Source organism: Lethenteron reissneri, chromosome 3, assembly GCF_015708825.2.
Source record: "Lethenteron reissneri isolate LAM-NWPU_2019-01 chromosome 3, ASM1570882v1, whole genome shotgun sequence".
Classification (NCBI taxonomy): Eukaryota; Metazoa; Chordata; class Hyperoartia; order Petromyzontiformes; family Petromyzontidae; genus Lethenteron; species Lethenteron reissneri.
The window spans coordinates 9,600,532-9,623,530 of NC_083781.1; the positions used below are offsets into that span (position 1 = coordinate 9,600,532).

The 22,999-nt window shown below is 48.1% G+C and overlaps 1 protein-coding gene across 1 annotated transcript in view; it reads right to left on the reverse strand.

The window, feature by feature from the left end:
- Positions 1-22,999, reverse strand: part of LOC133346192 (brain-specific angiogenesis inhibitor 1-associated protein 2-like) — a 49,189-nt gene that overhangs the window by 11,911 nt on the left and 14,279 nt on the right. Inside the window, 3 exon segments of the mRNA XM_061557689.1 lie at positions 336-467; positions 1,595-1,666; positions 4,731-4,792. Of these exon segments, the coding sequence (XP_061413673.1) occupies positions 336-467; positions 1,595-1,666; positions 4,731-4,792 (266 nt within the window).

A 22,999-nucleotide genomic window follows, 5' to 3' on the forward strand; every position in this document is an offset into this window, starting at 1 on the left:
ATCTAGAGTTAGGGTTAGAGTTGGGGTTAGGAATGGGGCTTAGTGTTGGGGTTAGTGTTGAGGTTAGTGTTGTGGTCAGGGTTAGTTTTGTGGTCAGGGTTAGTGTTGATGTTTTTGTTGTGGTCAGGGTTAGTGTTTAGAGTTGGGGTTAGGGTTATGAAAGGGGTTTAGTGTTGGGGTTCGTGTGAATGTGTGTGTTCAGACCAGGGCCAGAGTTAGCGTTTGAGATTCACGGCTTTAGGTTTAAGCCATCAGATTCGGCGGGTAGGGGGGGGGTTAGGGGTTCGATTCGGTTTTTCTTTAATCACGGGCTGGGGCTGGGTGTCTCCCCCTACCTTTGACTCCCGCTCGCGGTACTTCCCCGGGTTCTTGCTGCTCTTCTTACTCACGCGCTTCAGCTCGGCCCGCACCTTCTCCACGCCGTCGGAGTGCGCGCGGTGCTCCACCTGGAACCGCTTGAGCGTCAGCTGCACGCGGCCACGGGGAGAAGGCAACGAGCCACACACACACACACATGATAACCCACACACACATGATAACCCACACACACACATGATAACCCACACACACACATGATAACCCACACACACGATAACCCACACACACACACTTGATAACCCACACACATACACATGATAACCCACACACACACACATGATAACCCACACACACACACATGATAACCCACACACACACACACACATGATAACCCACACACACACACACATGATAACCCACACACACACACACACATGATAACCCACACACACACACACATGATAACCCCCACACACACACATGATAACCCACACACACACACATGATAACCCACACACACACACACATGATAACCCACACACACACACACATGATAACCCACACACACACACACATGATAACCCACACACACACACACATGATAACCCACACACACACACATGATAACCCACACACACACACACATGATAACCCACACACACACACACATGATAACCCACACACACACACACATGATAACCCACACACACACACATGATAACCCACACACACACACACACATGATAACCCACACACACACACACATAATAACCCCCACACACACGATAACCGACACATACACACGATAACCCACACACACAACTATAACCCACACACACGATAACCCACACACACATGATAACCCACACATACACATGATAACCCACACACACATGATAACCCACACATACACATGATAACCCACACACACGCGATAACCCACACACACATGATAACCCACACACACACATGATAACCCACACACACACATGATAACCCACACACACATGATAACCCACACACACACATGATAACCCACACACACACATGATAACCCACACACACACATGATAACCCACACACACACACGATAACCCACACACACGATAACCCACACACACGCGATAACCCACACACATGATAACCCACACACACGACTATAACCCACACACACATGATAACCCACACACACGACTATAACCCACACACACATGATAACCCACACACACGACTATAACCCACACACACACGTGTGCTCACTCGTGCATCTACTTACACTCACATACTTGACATCCTGATCCAACTTCTGCTCCAGCTGTGACAGCAGCTCCATGTGCAGAGATTTGATCTGATTACGGGCAAGGGGTCAAGAGGTGAGAGGTCACGGTAAGTTTGGCGAGAGGTCAGGGCAAGTGGGTGGGATGTCAGGGTGAGAAGTCAGAGTGAGCTGGCCTGGGTGAAGGTAGGGGTGAGGGTGGTGGTGAGGGTGGTGGTGAGGGTGGTGTGCATGATGCGGCTGTGATGTCATCGTAGTGATGTCGATCTGGTTGTGGTCATGATGAGGTCATTTTGTGGTCATGATGAGGTCATTTTGTGGTCATGATGAGGTCATTATGTGGTCATGATGAGGTCATTTTGTGGTCATGATGAGGTCATTTTGTGGTCATGATGAGGTCACAATGTGGTCATGATGTGGTTATGATGAGGTCATGATGTGGTCATGATGAGGTCATTATGTGGTCATGATGAGGTCACAATGTGGTCATGATGAGGTCATGATTTGGTCATGTGGTCATGATGAGGTCACAATGTGGTCATGATGTGGTCATGATGAGGTCATGATGAGGTCATTATGTGGTCATGATGAGGTCACAATGTGGTCATGATGAGGTCATGATTTGGTCATGTGGTCATGATGAGGTCACAATGTGGTCATGATGTGGTCATGATGAGGTCACAATGTGGTCATTATGTGGTCATGATGAGGTCATTGTGGTCCTGATGAGGTCACAATGTGGTCATTATGTGGTCATGATGAGGTCACAATGTGGTCATGATGTGGTCATGATGAGGTCACAATGTGGTCATGATGTGGTCATGATGAGGTCATGATGTGGTCATGATGTGGTCATGATGAGGTCATGATTTCGTCACGCTGTGGTCATGATGAGGTCATTGTGGTCCTGATGAGGTCACAATGTGGTCATGATGAGGTCATGATTTGGTCATGTGGTCATGATGAGGTCACAATGTGGTCATGATGTGGTCATGATGAGGTCATGATGAGGTCATTATGTGGTCATGATGAGGTCACAATGTGGTCATGATGAGGTCATGATTTGGTCATGTGGTCATGATGAGGTCACAATGTGGTCATGATGTGGTCATGATGAGGTCACAATGTGGTCATTATGTGGTCATGATGAGGTCATTGTGGTCCTGATGAGGTCACAATGTGGTCATTATGTGGTCATGATGAGGTCACAATGTGGTCATGATGTGGTCATGATGAGGTCACAATGTGGTCATGATGTGGTCATGATGAGGTCACAATGTGGTCATTATGTGGTCATGATGAGGTCATGATGAGGTCATTATGTGGTCATGATGAGGTCATGATTTCGTCACGCTGTGGTCATGATGAGGTCATTGTGGTCCTGATGAGGTCACAATGTGGTCATGATGTGGTCATGATGAGGTCATGTGGTCATGATGAGGTCATGATGTGGTCATGATGAGGTCATGATTTGGTTATGAGGTCACAATGTGGTCATGATGAGGTCACGATTTGGTCATGATGAGGTCACAATGTGGTCATTATGTGGTCATGATGAGGTCATGATGTGGTCATGATGTGGTCATGATGAGGTCATGATGTGGTCATTATGTGGTCATGATGAGGTCACAATGTGGTCATGATGTGGTCATGATGAGGTCACAATGTGGTCATTATGTGGTCATGATGAGGTCATGATGAGGTCATTATGTGGTCATGATGAGGTCATGATTTCGTCACGCTGTGGTCATGATGAGGTCATTGTGGTCCTGATGAGGTCACAATGTGGTCATGATGTGGTCATGATGAGGTCATTGTGGTCCTGATGAGGTCACAATGTGGTCATGATGTGGTCATGATGAGGTCATGATGTGGTCATTATGTGGTCATGATGAGGTCATGATGTGGTCATGATGTGGTCATGATGAGGTCACAATGTGGTCATTATGTGGTCATGATGAGGTCATGATGTGGTCATTATGTGGTCATGATGAGGTCACAATGTGGTCATTATGTGGTCATGATGAGGTCATGATGTGGTCATGATGTGGTCATGATGAGGTCATGATTTCGTCACGCTGTGGTCATGATGAGGTCATTGTGGTCCTGATGAGGTCACAATGTGGTCATGATGTGGTCATGATGAGGTCACAATGTGGTCATTATGTGGTCATGATGAGGTCATGATGTGGTCATGATGAGGTCATGATGTGGTCATGATGTGGTCATGATGAGGTCACAATGTGGTCATTATGTGGTCATGATGAGGTCATGATGAGGTCACGATTTGGTCATGATGAGGTCACAATGTGGTCATGATGAGGTCACGATTTGGTCATGATGAGGTCACAATGTGGTCATGATGAGGTCACGATTTGGTCATGATGAGGTAACAATGTGGTCATGATGAGGTCATGGTGATGATGCTTCTGGTGACTTGGCCCTCTCCCCAGCGTAGTGATTTGACGACTTTAAATAATTCCTGATCGCAGTTGAGTTCACAAATGGATTCTTTGTTGCATCATGTTCATCGCGATTCAACAAGTCACTCGGCTGATACTGTTTATGATGACGACGACGATGATGATCACAACTGCCGTCGATGACGTTTATGATTCTGCTGTCGATGATATTGATGTTCATGCTTCTGCTGTTGATGATGACATTGACGACGACTTTGGTTGCGATAACTCGTGAACTTGGTGATGAAAATAAATAAAATAATAAACGACGTCTAGTTCCATACGGCCGTAATCTTTCACGCAAATAGCATCTCAACATCGGCGAGGAACCACCGACAAGCTGGAAGGCAGCCGGACGGTGTGCGGGCGCTGTCAACAATTGCCCAAGCTCCGCGATCCTCTCTATACGAAGGTGTTAGCGGCCAACCAATGGGTGCTCAAACGAGTGGGAGTAAACTGTAGCCCCCACGCGTGCGAGGGGGAAACGCTCGATCTCCCGCACGAAATGGGGGAGACTATGTCAGTCCGCACTTTGCTGTTGCCGCCTTCTCCAGGCGAGCCAGGGAGTTTCCGCAGCGTCTGTGCGGTGATCCACCAAGCCCCTCTCCCGCTGCTGCCTCCACAGCGGTGCTGGACTACGGGCTGAAAGCCGCGTGCAGAAGCGTAGCACTCACCGCTTCCTCCATCTGGATCTGAATCTGCCGGTGAACCTCGGCCATCTGGAAGACTGTATCACCTGAACAACAACAACAACGTCAAACAATGAGATTTAACGTCAAAGAACGAGACTCAACAACAAACAATAAGACTGCAACAACAACAACAACAACACACACCAACAAATAATACAACACAACAGTGATACACAACGAACAATAACACACAACAAGAACAGGACACACCAACACGCACAAAAAGACACAGCAGCGAACAATGGAACACAACCACAGACAAGAATCTTGATTTGAAGCTTTCGTGACTGCAGGAATCCATACTCATTGGTTTTTTCGGTAAAGTCATCTATATATATAAAATCGCAAATCTGTCTGTCTGTCGGTCTGTCTGTCTGTGTGTGTGTCTGTGTGTGTGTCTGTCTGTCTGTGTGTCGCCAGACCATACGCAGTTTCATTGGACGAAACGTGAGGGATTTGCGAGACACGATTGGTCCGTTTGGTTTTCCACGGCGGTTGCCCCTGGCAACGGGTAGCGACGCATTTGCTGCGGGGTGGACGCCATTTTTAATTCACGTTAAAAATATGCGCACGCATTAACACGCGACTCTGAGGTAAATTCATCAAAGTTTCACGTCCTCTTCACTCCCCCCACACCCCAATGTGTGCAATTACTATTATAGGGTCGGTAGATAATAAAATTATAGCGATTACACAGTATTATTAGAGCGGGGGGGGGGAACGGCACCCGTACCCAGCCTCAGCCGGGTGGGCAATTTAGGCGAGGCCGGAGGCTCTGCACGGTACTAGGCCTCGACACCCACCACGCGACTCTGAGGTAAATTCATCAAAGTTTCACGTCCTCTTCACTCCCCCCCACCCCAATGTGTGCAATTACTATTATAGGGTCGGTAGATAATAAAATTATAGCGATTAGACAGTATTATTGTAGCGCGGGGGGGGGGGGGGGGGGGACGGCACCCGTACCCAGCCTCAGCCGGGTGGGCAATTTAGGCGAGGCCGGAGGCTCTGCACGGTACTAGGCCTCGACACCCCACCACACTATAGGCTGTACATATTACTGCACAGCGGCCGAGGAGATCGTGGCTGGGGGGGGCAGGGGTAGCAGCCCATCTGTGTATATATGTAAGGTTATTAAGAAATATATTTTTCATCCGGGCAACGCCGGGTACTTATGCTAGTGTAGGTATAAGACGCAACATCAACAAGACACAACCACAGACGAGAAGACACAACAGAGAACTAGAGCCCAACCGAAACTGAATTTCTGGTTTCGGCCGAAACCGAAACCAGACCGAAAGTAAAAAATTGACTTTCGGCCAAAACCAAAACTATGCCGAAAGAGGCCATTTGCCAACTTTCGGCGGCGAAACCGAAACCGAATTTCAGTCGTCCTCTACAGAGAACGGCTTCTACTTCTTGCGACGCTTCCAATCGCCCCTTAGCCACACTGGGTGGTGGTGCGTCTCATCACGAGCCCCGCGCTACAGAGGTGTTAGTCGCATGTCAATCAATCTTCATTCTATCTCCAGTATGGGCACGACGTAAGAACGGTACAACAATAATGCAAAAGCACGATGGGAGTGCGAATCTAATAGGAAAGGTCAATAAATATCTTGAAACAAAAATGTACAAATACAATTCAACTGGTTGATTTTTTTTTCATCTTACGAGGTAAGGCCCACTGAGATATAAGCTTCTTTTTTTCAGAAGCGACCTGGCCACACATGACAGCTAAACGAAGTGGCTTATCTTCTTGGTTCTTTCGGAAAAGTCACGTAAAATGGAAATAATAAAATAATACAAATTAAACATAATAAAATAATTCTCACGACGTTTCGGCCAGGTCTGTCGATTAGACAGAGTCCTTCAGACTCTGTCTACTCGACAGACCTGCTCTCCACCTGAGGACGGCTGCTTACATTGTGGCCGAAACGTCGTGAGAATTATTTTATTATGTTTTATTTTTATTATTTTATTATTTCCATTCTACGTGACTTTACCGAAAGAACCAAGAAGATGAATCCCTGCAGTCACGAAAGCTTTACATCGAAATGAACTGGCTCATCCCTGCAGTAACTCTCTAGAGCTGGGGATTTAGCCAAACTAAGTAATGGCGCAGTCCTGCAACTGCTTGTGGAAGAGGCCTCTGGTTTAAAGGGGGACAGCAGCTGTACTTGGCCTACATTTCCACGCCGGCCAGACGTCTCGGATCTCTCGCACAGCGGCGCGACCCTTCGTGTTCGAGGACGGCCCGCGGAAGCGGATACCGCAAAACTACCTCTGAGATCCATTTTCTTCGTTTTCTTCTTCTTCAAGTGACGCTCTGGTCCACACCACCAGACCACACACACACACACGGCAGGGGGCAGCACTTGCCCATCCGCTCCGCCGTACGAGAGGAGAGCTCCGTCTGGGGAACGACGTTTGACGCCGATGTTTCAATCTCAGAGCCGTCATCTTTTGTTTGGTCCGGATCCGGCGTCGAACCAAACTTAACGCTGGATTTGAAGCTTTCGTGACTGCAAGGATTCATGCTCTTAGTTTTTTCGGTAAAGTCACGTAGGTAAAAAAATTGTGAATTTTATTTTTATTTTTTTAATTTTTATTTCATTTTTTTACCTACGTGACTTTACCGAAAAAACTAGGAGTACAAATTTAACGCGATGGATTTTTGTTGTTGTTGCTGCTGTTGTTGTTGCTGACCGGACTTATCAAATCGCCGCACGTGGGAGCCCAGTTCGCGCTCGGCTTTGGCACCCGAGGTCTGAGAAGCCGGATTCGAAACGCAGAAAACCTCGTTGGTTCTGGCTCAGCATCTCTGACAAGGCCATCACGCGCGAGCCCTCTGAGAGCCACCGCTGGGCAGCCCTGGCACATTCCGAGCTCTCAAAAGTAACCAGGATCTGCTTCTATCGGCTCGGTGGGGGGGGGGGTCATCGGGACGGGGGGAATTCAGGGTCACGCTCACACGGAGACTTAGAGGTGAAACTTCTCCCGAGCTAAAATCACACAAAGGAGTTACTGAGGAGTTTAGCTGGGGTGGTGGGTGGGTGGGTGGGGGGGCATTTGTCTTAATCTCACAGAGGGCAGAGATAAAGATCCCCCGTGTAGCCGACGCGGGCTTTTTGGGCAAGTGCTGTTGGGCAGCGCACGTGAAAGACGCCGGCTGTGGGCAGGTTCGTGCCCGGCCGCCTTTGTCTCCCCAGTGCTGATGGTCGATTTTTGTTGTTGTCTTGTTTTCACTGCACACCGCACGCACCGAGCGAAATCTGATGACTGTTTCAGATATTTGAAACTGATGGTGGATGTGGGAATCGAACTCGGGTCGTTGGGTTTGCAGGGCAGTCCGCTGACCACTGCGCCAATGGTAAAAAAAAAGACAAAGATCCCCCCTATAGCCTTAACCGGCTGGTGGGGCAAGTGCTGCTAGCGAGCACCTATGAATTCCGGAACGGTACACGAGGAGGTGGGTGGCCAGCACCACGCCCGGCCGCCTTTGTCTCTCCAGTTCTTATATTTGCACACCGCACCAGGTGCTCTTTAAGGCTGAGTATACCTGCTCAAAACACACACACGTGTGTGTGTTAATATTTGAACCTGTTCTGGGCCTCCCCTAGGTCGACTCCGCATCAAGTGAGTACTTGGGGCGGTGTGTAAGCATCGCCATTAGGGAGACAAAGGCGGCCTGGCGTGGTGCTGGTCACCAATCCTCTCGTGTGCCGTGCCGGCCTTCACAGGTGCTGCTCGCTAACAGCACTTGCCCCAACAAGTCTGTTAAGCTACACAGGGGATCTTTGTCTTCGTATATCCCTGCATGTTCCACACATCCCCACTGCATCCTTCCTGTGTGAGAGCCACCCCTCTGCGTGTAAACACCACACATCCCCCACGACCTTCCCCCTCTGCCCCCCCCTCCACATCACCCCCCCCTCCACCCATCCCCTCCCACCATCAGCATCATCACACCCGCTCTTCCCCTCTTACAGCTCCCATCAACATCCCTGCACGTGACATCGTGTCCATCAACAGTGCCGTCACGCCTCACCATCTCGGCTCTGGCCACCTTTCCCCCCCCTACGGACCGAACGGACACCACGCGGATTTGTGGCTAGGAGATGTGAACGACCTCGCCTGGTCTGGAAGAGGTCGTGGGTTCAAGCCCGACCCTGACGCCTGCTGCTGTATATTTGGGAGTTTGCGTCTCTCTCTCATCATCATCATGGTGGCGAGGAGATGTTAACTACCTCACCTGGTATACAGGAGGTCGTGGGTTCGAGCCCGACCCTGACGCCTGCTGTATATTTAGGAGTTTGCGTCTCTCTCTCATCATCATCACGGTGGCTAGGAGATGTTAACTACCTCGCCTGGTATGCAGGAGGTCGTGGGTTCGAGCCCGACCCTGACGCCTGCTGCTGTATATTTGGGAGTTTGCGTATCTCTCTCATCATCATCATAGTGGCTAGGGGATGTTAACTACCTCGCCTGGTATACAGGAGGTCGTGGGTTCGAGCCTGACCCTGACGCCTGCTGCTGTATATTTGAGAATTTGCGTGTCTCTCTGTGTCTCTCTGTCTCTCTGCCCGTGATCGCGTGAATTTTTCTCCGGGTCCTCCGGGATTTCCCTCCACATTTGAGAATCAACGTCACGCGTTTCGAGGGTCCGGCTGCTGTAAATTTTCACACGACGACGAGCCACTTCGTTGAGCTGTCGTTTTCTGACAAATATCTATATCGCTCAGTGGTGAATTACAAAAGGAAGCAGTTTTACATTTCTCAGCCGGCGTGAGGTCTGTTATCGAGACCGTGCAGTAAATGGCGATAAAGTTCGACGCAGCGATGCCGGTACCACATCTCGGTACATAAACCCGATGCAAATTTCTGGACAGGTGGCAACTCGCGCCTCCGATTAGCACGACTGTCGATTAACGTTGCGAAATAAGTTCAACGTAGAGGACCCACAACTCTAGTGGTTGAGTGGGTGAGTGAGTTACTCAGTGACTTGGTACGTGAATGAGTGAACGGATGAGTTTCTTGGCGAGTGGGTCAGTGAGTCTGTGGGTTAATGAGCGAGTTGGTTGGTAAGTGAGCCGGTGAGTGGGTGGGTGAGTTACTTGGAAAATAAATGAGTGGATTAATACGTTGGTTAGTGAGTGAGTGGGTGGGTGAATGAGTGAATGAGTTGGTTGGTGAGTGAGTGGGTGAATAAGTTGATTGGCGAGCGAGTGGGTGAATGAGTTGGTTGGTGGGCGAGTGGGTGAGTGAGTTGATTGGTGAGCGAGTGGGTAAGTGGGTGAGTTGGTTGGTGAGCGAGTGGGTGAGTGAGTGGTTTGGTGAGCGAGCGGGTGAGTGAATGAGCGAGTGGGTGAGTGAATTGGTTGGTGAGCGAGTGGGTGGGTGAGTGAGTTGGTGAACGAGTGGGTGAGTGAGTTGGTTGGTGAGCGAGTGGGTGAGTGAGTTGGTTGGTGAGCGAGTGGGGGAGTGAGTTGATTGGTGAGCGAGTGGGTAAGTGGGTGAGTTGGTTGGTGAGCGAGTGGGTGAGTGAGTGAGTGAGTGGTTTGGTGAGTGAGCGGGTGAGTGAATGAGCGAGTGGGTGAGTGAGTTGGTTGGTGAGCGAGTGGGTGGGTGAGTGAGTTGGTGAACGAGTGGGTGAGTGAGTTGGTTGGTGAGCGAGTGGGTGAGTGAGTTGATTGGTGAGCGAGTGGGTAAGTGGGTGAGTTGGTTGGTGAGCGAGTGGGTGAGTGAGTGGTTTGGTGAGCGAGCGGGTGAGTGAATGAGCGAGTGGGTGAGTGAGTTGGTTGGTGAGCGAGTGGGTGGGTGAGTGAGTTGGTGAACAAGTGGGTGAGTGAGTGAGTTGGTTGGTGAGCGAGTGGGTGAGTGAGTTGGTTGGTGAGCGAGTGGGTGGGTGAGTGAGTTGGTTGGTGAGCGAGTTGGTTGGTGAGCGAGTGGGTGAGTGAGTTGGTTGATGAACGAGTAGGTGAGTGAGTCGTTTGGTGAGCGAGTGGGCGAGTGATTGAGTCGTTTGGTGAGCGAGTGGGTGGGTGAGTGAGTTGGTGAGCGAGTGGGTGAGTGAGTTGATTGGTGAGCGAGTGGGTGAGCGAGTTGGTTGGTGAGCGAGTGGGTGAGTGAGTTGGTTGATGAACGAGTAGGTGAGTGAGTGGTTTGGTGAGCGAGTGGGCGAGTGATTGAGTCGTTTGGTGAGCGAGTGGGTGGGTGAGTGAGTTGGTGAGCGAGTGGGTGAGCGAGTGGTTTGGTGAACGAGTGGGTGAGCGAGTGGTTTGGTGAACGAGTGGGTGAGTGAGTGGTTTGGTGAGCGAGTGGGCGAGTGATTGAGTCATTTGGTGAGCGAGTGGGTGGGTGAGTGAGTTGGTGAGCGAGTGGGTGAGCGAGTTGGTTGATGAACGAGTGGGTGATTGAGTCGTTTGGTGAGCGAGTGAGCGACGCCGCCACAGGGTACGGTATGTAACGTTGAACTTCTTTCGCACCGTACCTTAGCCAACCGTGCTAATCCGAGGCGCGGTGAAGTCACGGGGGCGCAAACAATCGCGCCCCTGGCCAACAACAACAACAACAAGAACCATCTTCTTGGTTCTTTCGGTAAAGTCACGTAGAAGGGAAGTAATAAAATAATAAAAATAAAACATAATAAAATTATTCTCACGACGTTTCGGCCACAACGCAAGCAGCCGTCGTGAGAATAATTTTATTATGTTTTATTTTTATTATTTTATTACTTCCCTTCTACGTGACTTTACCGAAAGAACTAAGAAGATGAATCCCTGCAGTCACGAAAGCTTTAAATCGAAACAAGAACCAGTCAAGTCGCCTTCCAAAAGCTACCAGAGGCGGATCTCGAAAACTTCCGAAAGTGTGGAGGGTGTTGTGAGATCAGGGGCGGTCGTGAAACGTCTGGATTTTGTTTTTCAATGCCAGTTTATTTTCACAAAAAAAATTTTGGGATTTCAGCGTCGGGGAAATAGCGGGGGGAGGTGCCCCCCACCCCCACCGCCCCCCCCCCCACCATGGATCCGCCACTGAAGGTCTCTTCCGTTACATGCCCCTCCTGACTTGTGGTGTCTTGCGCGGTCGTGACCTTTTGGAATCACATCCATGGGCGATTCGAGTGACTGAGTAGCGAAGTTTGCCTTGGTGCGATGCTCACGATGCCTCCCCCCCCACCCTCGCGCCCCCCCTCCCCCCACCATCGTCGTAGCCTGGCGCTTTGCCCCCTCCCTTCGCGCGCGTTGGACCCCGTGCAGTTGCACCGCCTGCACACTCAATAGCCACGCCACTGATTTCCCCCAGCCCCACTACTCTCATGGGGGGTGAGTGGCGGTGGGGGGGGCAGGAAGGAGGCGAGGTCGGCAGCTTTTACGAGTTTCCAACTTCAACAAAACTCACTCACGCACACACAAAGACAAAGGACCCCCCCACCCCGCATATAGCCTTGAACAGGACGTTGGGGCAAGTGCTGTTAGCACCAACGGGCATATTAGCCATGACGATGACGGCGGTGGTGGTGAAGATATTAGTGATAGATGGTGATGGTGGTGGTGAGGATATTCGTGACTGATGATGATGGTGGTGTGGATATTAGTGACTGATGATGATGATGAGGATATTTGTGATTGATGGTGGTGGTGATGAGGATATTCGTGATGAAGATGGATGTTGGCACCGATGCATATTTCCACTCACACTCTGTCTAATTGTGATTAAGCAAAACGATCTGGTGATGTTGCTGCTGCTGCTGTGTTGATAGCACAGTTAGCGACTCAACACGGCCAATAACAAACGATGTTGGTGCGGCAAAATCCAGAAAGGGGCCGCAGCCCGAAACGTCGCCTATTATATACGTGACGAATATCTTGGGCATTTTTGTCGTGTCGATGATTCGATACAAAATCTTAGTTTTTTTCGGTAAAGTCACGTAGGTAAACAATATTTTTTTATTTTATTTTTTTATAATAAAAAATATTAATATTTTTTTATTATAAAATTTTCATTTTTATTTTTTACCTACGTGACTTTACCGAAAAAACCTAAGAGTATGAATCCTTGCAGTCACGAAAGCTTCAAGTCTAGAATTAAGATAATTCGATAGTTGTGAGATAAAAAAAGATAATAATAACCTTTAAGCGCGAATTCACCCGTCCCGACCCTACTCACGAACGGTCATCTCAACCCAACTTGTAGCCCCTGCCAGCCCCGTCAGAGTAACGGAGAATTCCGGCGTCTGAGCCCCCACACGCCCCCCCCCCCTCCCGAGGCAATGTATAAGGGGGGGGGAGGCAACCACGTAGTGAGTAAATCGGGTGTGGTGAGGTTTTTATTTTTTTTGCGGCGGGGATTTGAATGCGTTTCTGAGCAACGCTCTCGAAACTCAGGAAACGAATTCGCGTAAGAACGCGGGCGATAAAACTCCCACCGCCCCCCCCCGCCTCCCGAAACAAAAAAAACTGGCAGCTTCCTGCGAGCACAGAACACAAAATCAAACAAACATCACCAGGCGCGCGCGAGCTAATAATACCAAGGACATTCATGGTTGTGCTATGGACCATATGCAGAACTAACGGGAGGAACTCCGAAAGCCCTCTCGTTGTGGACGGCAGCAGGAGAATTCTAGCCGCTGAACATAACGCAGCTGCCATTCGCAAGCAGAAGTAGAAGACATGGTCATACATAGAGTATCTGCATCTCTATGTATGCATCGTATACACCATAGGGATACGTACGCACATTGTAGAGACAAATGGAAGTACACAGAGACTCAGAGAAATACGCAGACCCATTGAGATACAGACACACATTAAAGAATGTACGATAGCGAGATGTTAACTACCTCGCCTGGTATACAGGAGGTCGTGGGTTCGATCCCGACCCTGACGCCTGCTGCTGTATATTTGGAGTTTGCGTGTCTCTCTCTCCCCGTGGATTTTTCTCCGGGTCCTCCGGTTTTACCCCCTATCCGCCCCCCCCACATTTAGAATCAACATCACCACCACGCGTTTCGAGTATGTGTCTGCTGTTATCAGTTCCGACACGATGATGGTGATAATCCAACTTCGTGGAGCAAACATTTGCGACAGCGATGTCGCTTCTGCAAAAGAGCTCCATAGCTCAGTGGGCCCCTTACCTGGTCAAGTAAAACATTGTTGAAATATTTCGATTTAAAGCTTTCGTGACTGCAGGGATTCATCTTCTTGGTTCTTTCGGTAAAGTCACGTAGAAGGAAAATAATAAAATAATAAAAAATAAAACATAATAAAATAATTCTCACGACGTTTCGGCCACAACGCAAGCAGCCGTCTTCAGGTGGATAACGGGCCTGTCTTCTCGCGAGGCCTGTTTTCCTTCTACGTGACTTTACCGAAAGAACCAAGAACCAAGAAGATAGTTGAAATAGTTGTAAATAAAGTTGTGGCCACGCAACCCAAACAATGGGCCGTGGAATGAACAAGCTCAGTCTGTGCTCCTTCATTGTTGTATTGTTTGTTGTTGTTGTATTGTTTGTTGTTGTTGTTGTATTGTTTGTTGTATTGTTTGTTGTTGTTGTATTGTTTATTGTTGTTGTATTGTTTGTTGTTGTATTGTTTGTTGTTGTATTGTTTGTTGTTGTATTGTTTGTTGTTGTTGTATTGTTTGTTGTTGTATTGTTTGTTGTTGTATTGTTTGTTGTTGTATTGTTTGTTGTTGTATTGTTTGTTGTTGTTGTATTGTTGTTGTTGTTGTTGTATTGTTTGTTGTTGTTGTATTGTTTGTTGTTGCATTGTTGTTGTTGTATTGTTTGTTGTTGTATTGTTGTTGTTGTTGTTGTATTGTTTGTTGTTGTATTGTTTGTTGTTGTATTGTTTGTTGTTGTTGTATTGTTTGTTGTTGTTGTATTGTTTGTTGTTGTATTGTTGTTGTTGTATTGTTTGTTGTTGTTGTATTGTTGTTGTTGTTGTATTGTTTGTGTTGTTGTTGTATTGTTTGTTGTTGTTGTATTGTTTGTTGTTGTTGTTGTATTGTTTGTTGTTGTTGTATTGTTTGTTGTTGTATTGTTTGTTGTTGTATTGTTTGTTGTTGTATTGTTGTTGTTGTATTGTTTGTTGTTGTTGTATTGTTTGTTGTTGTTGTATTGTTTGTTGTTGTTGTATTGTTTGTTGTTGTTGTATTGTTTGTTGTTGTTGTATTGTCTGTTGTTGTTGTATTGTTTGTTGTTGTTGTTGTATTGTTTGTTGTTGTAGCTTGCTGACCCTAACCCTACCGGACATCTGTGAATAAACAAAATAAAGGGCTTCACAGCTCATCGGATTCCCCCGGTCCTGAACAAAAACAGTGTTCCGATGCAACGGCGTCGAGCCGCTGAACCAGATTGCCAGAGGATTTTGCCAAGAGGTGTTTGTTTTGGGGGGGGGGGGCATTGCGCCGCTTGCCCCTCGTGTGTATAAAATTCCGCCGTTCGCGTCCATGGCAGACCTGCTCCTGGTAAAAATAAAAATAAAAATTCTGCCGGTTCATTACCACGTGAACACGGTGGAGACGTTATCAGAGGTTCTCCTCTTTCTTGATCAGCGTTCTTCATGTGTTTCAGAGGTGTGGCGTGGGGACATCATCCCACTTTCGCCGATAATTAAGACATCATCAGTGCCGAGGACTGTTGCCACACCATTTTAAACCATTGTGAGGTTTGACAGCAACACGGTGATGATGATGATGGGTGGGGTGTGGGGTGTTTTGACTCTGGGTGTAGTGTCGGGGTTCGCATGTCATGGGCCGCACTAAAGGCCATCAGAGGCCCGCCGTGGCCCGCTGGGCCTTGCAATGGAGAACGCTGGCTTCTAACACCACCATCACCAACACACGAATCGCCGTCGCTACCAACCCCATCACCAACATCGTCCACCACCACCACCAACCACCACTCGCAACAACATCACCACCATCACCACCAAAAACGAATCACCGTCGCTACCAACCCCATCTCACCCCCACCACCACCACCAACCACCACTAGCAACAACATGACCACCATCACCAAAACCAATCGCCATCGATACCAACCCCATCTCACCACCACCACCAACCACCACTAGCAACAACATCACCACCATCACCAAAACTAATCGCTATCGATACCAACCCCATCTCACCACCATCACCACCACCACCACCAACCACCACTAGCAACAACATCACCACCACCATCACCACCAAAAACGAATCACCGTCGCTACCAACCCCATCTCACCCCCACCACCACCACCAACCATCACTAGCAACAACATCACCACCATCACCACCAAAAACCAATCACCGTCGCTACCAACCCCATCTCACCACCATCACCACCAACCACCACTCGCAACAACAACACCACCACCATCACCACCAAAAACGAATCACCATCGCCACCGACCACCACCAACCACCACCAACCACCACGAGCAACAACACCACCGCCATCACCACCGTTACCACCATCACCATCGTTACCATCACCACCGTTGCCACCATCACCATCGTTACCATCCCCACTCCGGGCTGGCCTTCCTTATCTGCTGCCCGCGCTGCCCACCGCCGCGTTATCTCCTCTCCCCAACTGCGTCGAGAGTTCCCCGCGCCAGATAAGCTCACTCGGTCTGCAAAGAACTCACCCTGCAGTACTCTCACTGCAGTACTCTCACTGCCTGCAGACTGGCCTCAGTACTGAGTATGTGGCTGCTGCTGCTGCTATAACGTTCCACGTGGCGACAAGGCACTTGGTTGAGCCATCAACGAGTGATGGCCAGGTCGCTAGCTGTAAGAAGAGCTACAGAGCTCAGTGGTCCTTACCTGGTAAACGACGTAGTTTATTCTATGGGTCTCTATGGATATCTATGGGTTTTAAAGCTTTCGTGACTGCAGGGATTCATCTTCTGAGTTCTTTCGGTAAAGTCACGTAGAATGGAAATAATAAAATAATAAAAATAAAACATAATAAAATAATTCTCACGACGTTTCGGCCACAACGCAAGCAGCCGTCCTCAGGTGGAGAACAGGTCTGTCGAGAAGACAGCGTCTAAAAGAGAACAGGTCTGTCGAGAAGATAGTCTGAAAGACTCTGTCTTCTCGACAGACCTGTTCTCCACCTGAGGACGGTTGCTTGCGTTGTGGCCAAAACGTCGTGAGAATTATTTTATGATGTTTTATTTTTATTATTTTATTATTTCCATTCTACGTGACTTTACCAAAAGAACCAAGAAGATCTCTATGGGCTTTAGAGTCTTTGGTTGCTGCTATAATTTTCCACGTGGCGAGACGTCGCGAGGTTGAGCTATGAAATAGAAGAGCTACACAGCTCAGTTGGAGCTTACCTGGTCAGATAAAACAGAGATTACATGGGGCAATGCCCCCCCTCCTCCTCCTCCTCCTTGAGACCCAGAAAATTGGTATCGTATCGATAAACACGGCACCCCCCCCCAACGCCCCCCCAGCGTGCCGAGAAGTCCGGTGGGGGTGGGGGGCTCGGCTAGCGGGGATGGTGAGGATGGGGTGAGAAGAATGGGTCAAGAGATTTGTTGAGAGCCGTATGGGTCAGAAGGAGGAGGATTTTCAAACTCCATTCTGTGGACTCCGTCGGAAGCCCGCACAGAGAGAGGGAGGGCCAGGACCGGATCGATGGCAGCGGCAGCACGTGGTTAGGGGTTGGTGGCGCTCCCGATGATTTTCCGGCAGCGTAACGAGCGGTGGGGGGCAGGGGGGGCAGGAGGTGCCTTAGCCTCCCGCCCCCCACTCCAGAGCGACGAATTGGGGCCCCCTTGACAAGCACCATGGGCAATGACGTGATTAGGCAGGAGGAGCCGTGATTGACAATAGCCTCGGTGCGGCCGTGCGAGACAAATCACAATATTGGGGGCCCCACCTCACAGGTTGCTGTAACTCCCTGAGCTGATAATGTAGTTTACTACGCCACTGATGATGTAGTTACTACACCACTGATAATGTAGTTACTACACCACTGATAGTGTAGTTACTACACCACTGATAAGTGTAGTTACTACACCACTGATAGTGTAGTTACTACACCACTGAGAGTGTAGTTACTACACCACTGGGACGTACCGCAATGTGTCGAGGACTCTAACAAACGCGCCCCCGTCCCCTACCCCCCCATCGCAGTGGAGGGCAATAATCACCCCCCCCCCCCTCGTGCACCAGTCGTCTGCCCGAGCCAATTGAGCGACGTCAAACCCACGCACCAAAACCACGGCAAGTCACATGGCGGTGGCGTTAATCCCCGAACCCAGCCCAGATTTAAACCCTTCCCTTTCGCTCCCCGTCATAGGAATGTGGAATCTCAAATGCCGCGGACACGGTGCCAGCACCACCGAAAGTGATCACCCCCCCCCCACCAATCTTCGTGGTCGGTCGTACTCTGGGGAGTGCTCCCCACACTTGGACCTTTGGCTTCAATTCGGTCACGGCTCTCGCCCATCGTTCATCGCCCCGTCTGGCCCGCGCTGAGCCCTGCCCGAGGCCACCGCTTACTGAGCCCAACAGCCCAATGCGGTCAGTGTCTCTGAACTTCTGTGCGGCTCTCAGACCTTCATTGCATTTCATTGACAGGACCCAACGCAGGAGATCCTCTGGATTTGATCTCCCACGAAGCTGCGAATGGTTCCATCCTTGAACGCATCCACTGCACAAACCACGGAGGTAGAAGATGCGGGATACCCTCTCCAGCAGCGGTGCGACTGTGGTCATCCAGAACAGATCTTACAACCTATAACGACGCAATGCCCGATCCACAAATACGAAGGTACGAAGGAGACGTCACAGCGATGATCAGACTCCGCTTGCTCCTGACGCGGTTATTTGGGCTTGACCACCTCAATGTGAAATTGTCGTCGTTGCTCTGCATCTACATCAGCAGCCGTGCGACAAAAAAATTAACCCGTAAAAACTAAGTTTTTCACTATAAATCCTTTATATGCGTGGCGGCTAGAGTCCTCTCGTCCTCTGGCTTGAGATGGCTGCCACCTATGGGTCAGATGATTGCCTGCCACCATTAAGCAATTGGTAATTAAATATTAAAAAAAATTCCCTAAAAAGTGTACAAATTTGGAAAAAAATTTCACGAAAATTAATTGTCACGCACAACGAGTCTGTGTGCAAAATGTCAGCTCGATTGGATCACGGGAAGTGGGTTAAAAAACGACCGAAAGATTTGCACGGCCGTAAGCGCGCAAGCAAGCAAGCAAGTGAACTTAATATAAAGGATTTAAAAATAAAGAAGATTGCAACGTGCCATGGATACTCGCCGAGCCGCGTTGGGCTTCCCGTTACCGAACGAAGACGTCGTAAGGCCTCGCTCGCGGACACGCAGAGCGCCTGCAGCAAGCGAGCCGTGACACCTCGCTGATCTCGTCAAAGGAGCATTTGAAACATCATCACGCGAACTCAAACGGCCACCCTCGCGGCTTTCAGGCGAACTAGTCGAGCGGAGGAGGCGGTCGTCGCATCGCGCACTTTCAGATGCGCTTCTGCGGCCGTCTGGAACGCTCTTCCTTCCAAAATGAGGAAACCACTGGAGCCACGTGCTTTAAAATAATCGAGATGGAAAACTGATTTCTTTGAAACTGCGTTTTGTGTTTAGTTCGTTGTCCTTTTCCCCGCACCTCCGATTAGCGCGGATGGCTAAGTACGGTGGAAAAGAAGTTCAACGTAGACTCATAAACATACGTGCCAGACGGAAAGAGTTTTCAATCAGCGGACGATGACCCATCATGGCGTACGGATCAGTAAGATGGACGCTGACAATCAAGAGCCTGAACTACTGGCTTCAGGGCCACACCATCGTGCCTTCAAGACCGCGGTGGTGAGATGTTAACTACCTCGCCTGGTATACAGGAGGTCGTCGGCTTCATCCCGACCCTGACGATGCCTGCTGTATATTTGGAGTTTGCGTCTCTCTCTCTCTCCCCGTGGTCGCGTGGATTTTATCGGGGTCCTCCGGTTTTTCCCATCCACATTCAGAAACACGCGTTTAGAGTGTTTGGCCGCTATAAATTCCCACGTGATGATGATAAGCCCACTTCGTTGAGCTATCATTTGTGATAGCCAGATCGCTTCTGAAAAACAGCAACACAGGTCAGTGGGCCTTGCCTGGTAAAATACAAATTCCGATTTAAAGCTTTCGTGACTGCAGGGATTCATCTTCTTGGTTCGTTCGGTAAAGTCACGTAGAAGGGAAATAATAAAATAATAAAAATAAAACATAATAAAATACATTTCGATTTAAAGCTTTCGTGACTGCAGGGATTCATATTCTTGGTTCTTTCGGTAAAGTCACGTAGAAGGGAAGTAATAAAATAATAAAAATGAAAATAATAAAATAATTCTCACGACGTTTCGGCCACAACGCAAGCAGCCGTCCTCAGGTGAAGACCAGGTCTGTCGGGGAGACAGCGTCTGAATCCATTGCTGCTTCTAAGACGTTGCGAGCTGTCTCCCCGACAGACCTGTTCTTCACCTGAGGACGGCTGCTTGCGTTGTGGCCGAAACGTCGTGAGAATTATTTTATTAAGTTTTATATTTATTATTTTATTCCTTCCCTTCTACGTGACTTTACCGAAAGAACCAAAAAGAAAAAGAAAAATGGTTAAATTTAAGTTTAATAATTGCTCTCGAAAACACAGCCCCCCACTAGAGGTAGCTCTAAAGAGGCCCCCCTCTCGTGGGGTACCTTGGCCTACTCTTCCACGGTGACCGCACGTCTCGGGTTTGCCACCTGTCCGGGTTTTAACCGAGATGGTTGCTGAATCGACCGTGCGCGTTTCCTGGTGTCAGCAGCAGCAGCAAGATATTCGTGCCCAGAGCTGTCATCGGCGGCGTCGCCGGGTCGGACTCCAACGCAGCAAACGCTGCGTGGTTGTCGATAAGGGAGCCGGTGCTGACTGAGCAATGCGCGCGGGGTTTGGTCTCCAAAGCGGCGGTGGCGGTCCCTAATCTTCTAAGGCGTTGCGAGTTACCCACGCGCTGGGCCACCACACGTGGCTTCGTATGGTGCGAAAGAAGTGCAATATACATTCATACGGACACAGCAATATCAATGGGGGCATCACAAGTCGTCGACAGGCAAGACGTGCGGGATTGTTGCACACACAGCGTTGGTGTACGGTGCTTTTTCTGGAAGACTTTGCAGTTTTTTCCTGGATTTTTCTGTTTGCGCATAGTCACTTGAAGATGTTTTCTTGTTCATGTTTTTGTTGTTGTTGCGGTTGCACCCGATTCAAGAGCCGAATGGCTCACAGGGCTATACCTAATAAACTGAAACTAAAACACGTGACCCTGGTGATCAACAATTTCTCCGTCCTCCGCAGTACCGTAAAGTGTTCAAACCGCGTGCCGCATATACTGTATATGTGTGTGGGGTTCGTTTCTATTTTTTAGTGAGTGACGCGCATTGCAAATGGCCATTGAGACTTTTTTTTGGGTTTGACAAACGGAAAATTCCAAAATGCTCTAATAATGGAATCGCGTGCAGAGCGATGCCGATTTTCGAAGTCAAGGGAATTATTTGGTGACGCCGCCACCACCGCCACCGCTGCTGCTGCGTTGGCGGTGGTAGAAAAGCACAACCAACAACAACTCCCCACGAACTGTTACAGCCTTACGTCAGTATACACTACACTATACACTACACTATACACTGCTATACACTACACTATACACTACACTTACACTATACACTACACTATTATACACTACACTACTATACACTAGACTATACATGCCACTACTATACACTACACTACTATACACTACACTATACACTACACCGCTATACACTACACTATACACTACTATACACTACACTATACACGACACTACTATACACTACGCTATACACTACACTGCTATACACTACACTATACACTACACTACTATACACTACACTACTATACACTACACTATACACTACACTACTATACACTACACTACTATACACTACACTATACACTACACTACTATACACTACACTATACACGACACTACTATACACTACACTATACACTACACTGTTATACACTACACTATACACTACACTGCTATACACTACACTATACACTACACTGTTATACACTACACTATACACTACACTGCTATACACTACACTATACACTACACTGCTATACACTACATTATACACTACACTATACACTACACTGATATACACTACTATACACTACACTACACTATACACTACACTGCTATACACTACACTATACATTACACTGCTATATACTACACTACTATACATTACACTATACACGCTACTATTACACACTATACACTACCCTACTATACACTACACTGCTATACACTACACTATACACGACACTAATATACACTACACTATACACTACACTATACACTACTATACACTACACTATACACTACACTACTATACACTAGACTATACATGACACTACTATACACTACACTACTATACACTACACTATACACTACACCGCTATACACTACACTATACACTACACTACTATACACTACACTATACACGACACTACTATACACTACGCTATACACTACACTGCTATACACTACACTATACACTACACTACTATACACTACACTACTATACACTACACTATACACTACACTACTATACACTACACTACTATACACTACACTATACACTACACTACTATACACTACACTATACACGACACTACTATACACTACACTATACACTACACTGTTATACACTACACTATACACTACACTGCTATACACTACACTATACACTACACTGTTATACACTACACTATACACTACACTGCTATACACTACACTATACACTACACTGCTATACACTACATTATACACTACACTATACGCTACACTGATATACACTACACTACTATACACTACACTATACACTACACTGCTATACACTACACTATACATTACACTGCTATATACTACACTACTATACATTACACTATACACGCTACTATTACACACTATACACTACCCTACTATACACTACACTGCTATACACTACACTATACACGACACTAATAAACACTACACTATACACTACACTATACACTACTATACACTACACTATACACTACACTACTATACACTACACTATACACTACACTACTATACACGACACTATACACTACTATACACTACACTATACACTACACTACTATACACTACACTATACACTACACTATACACTACACTACTATACA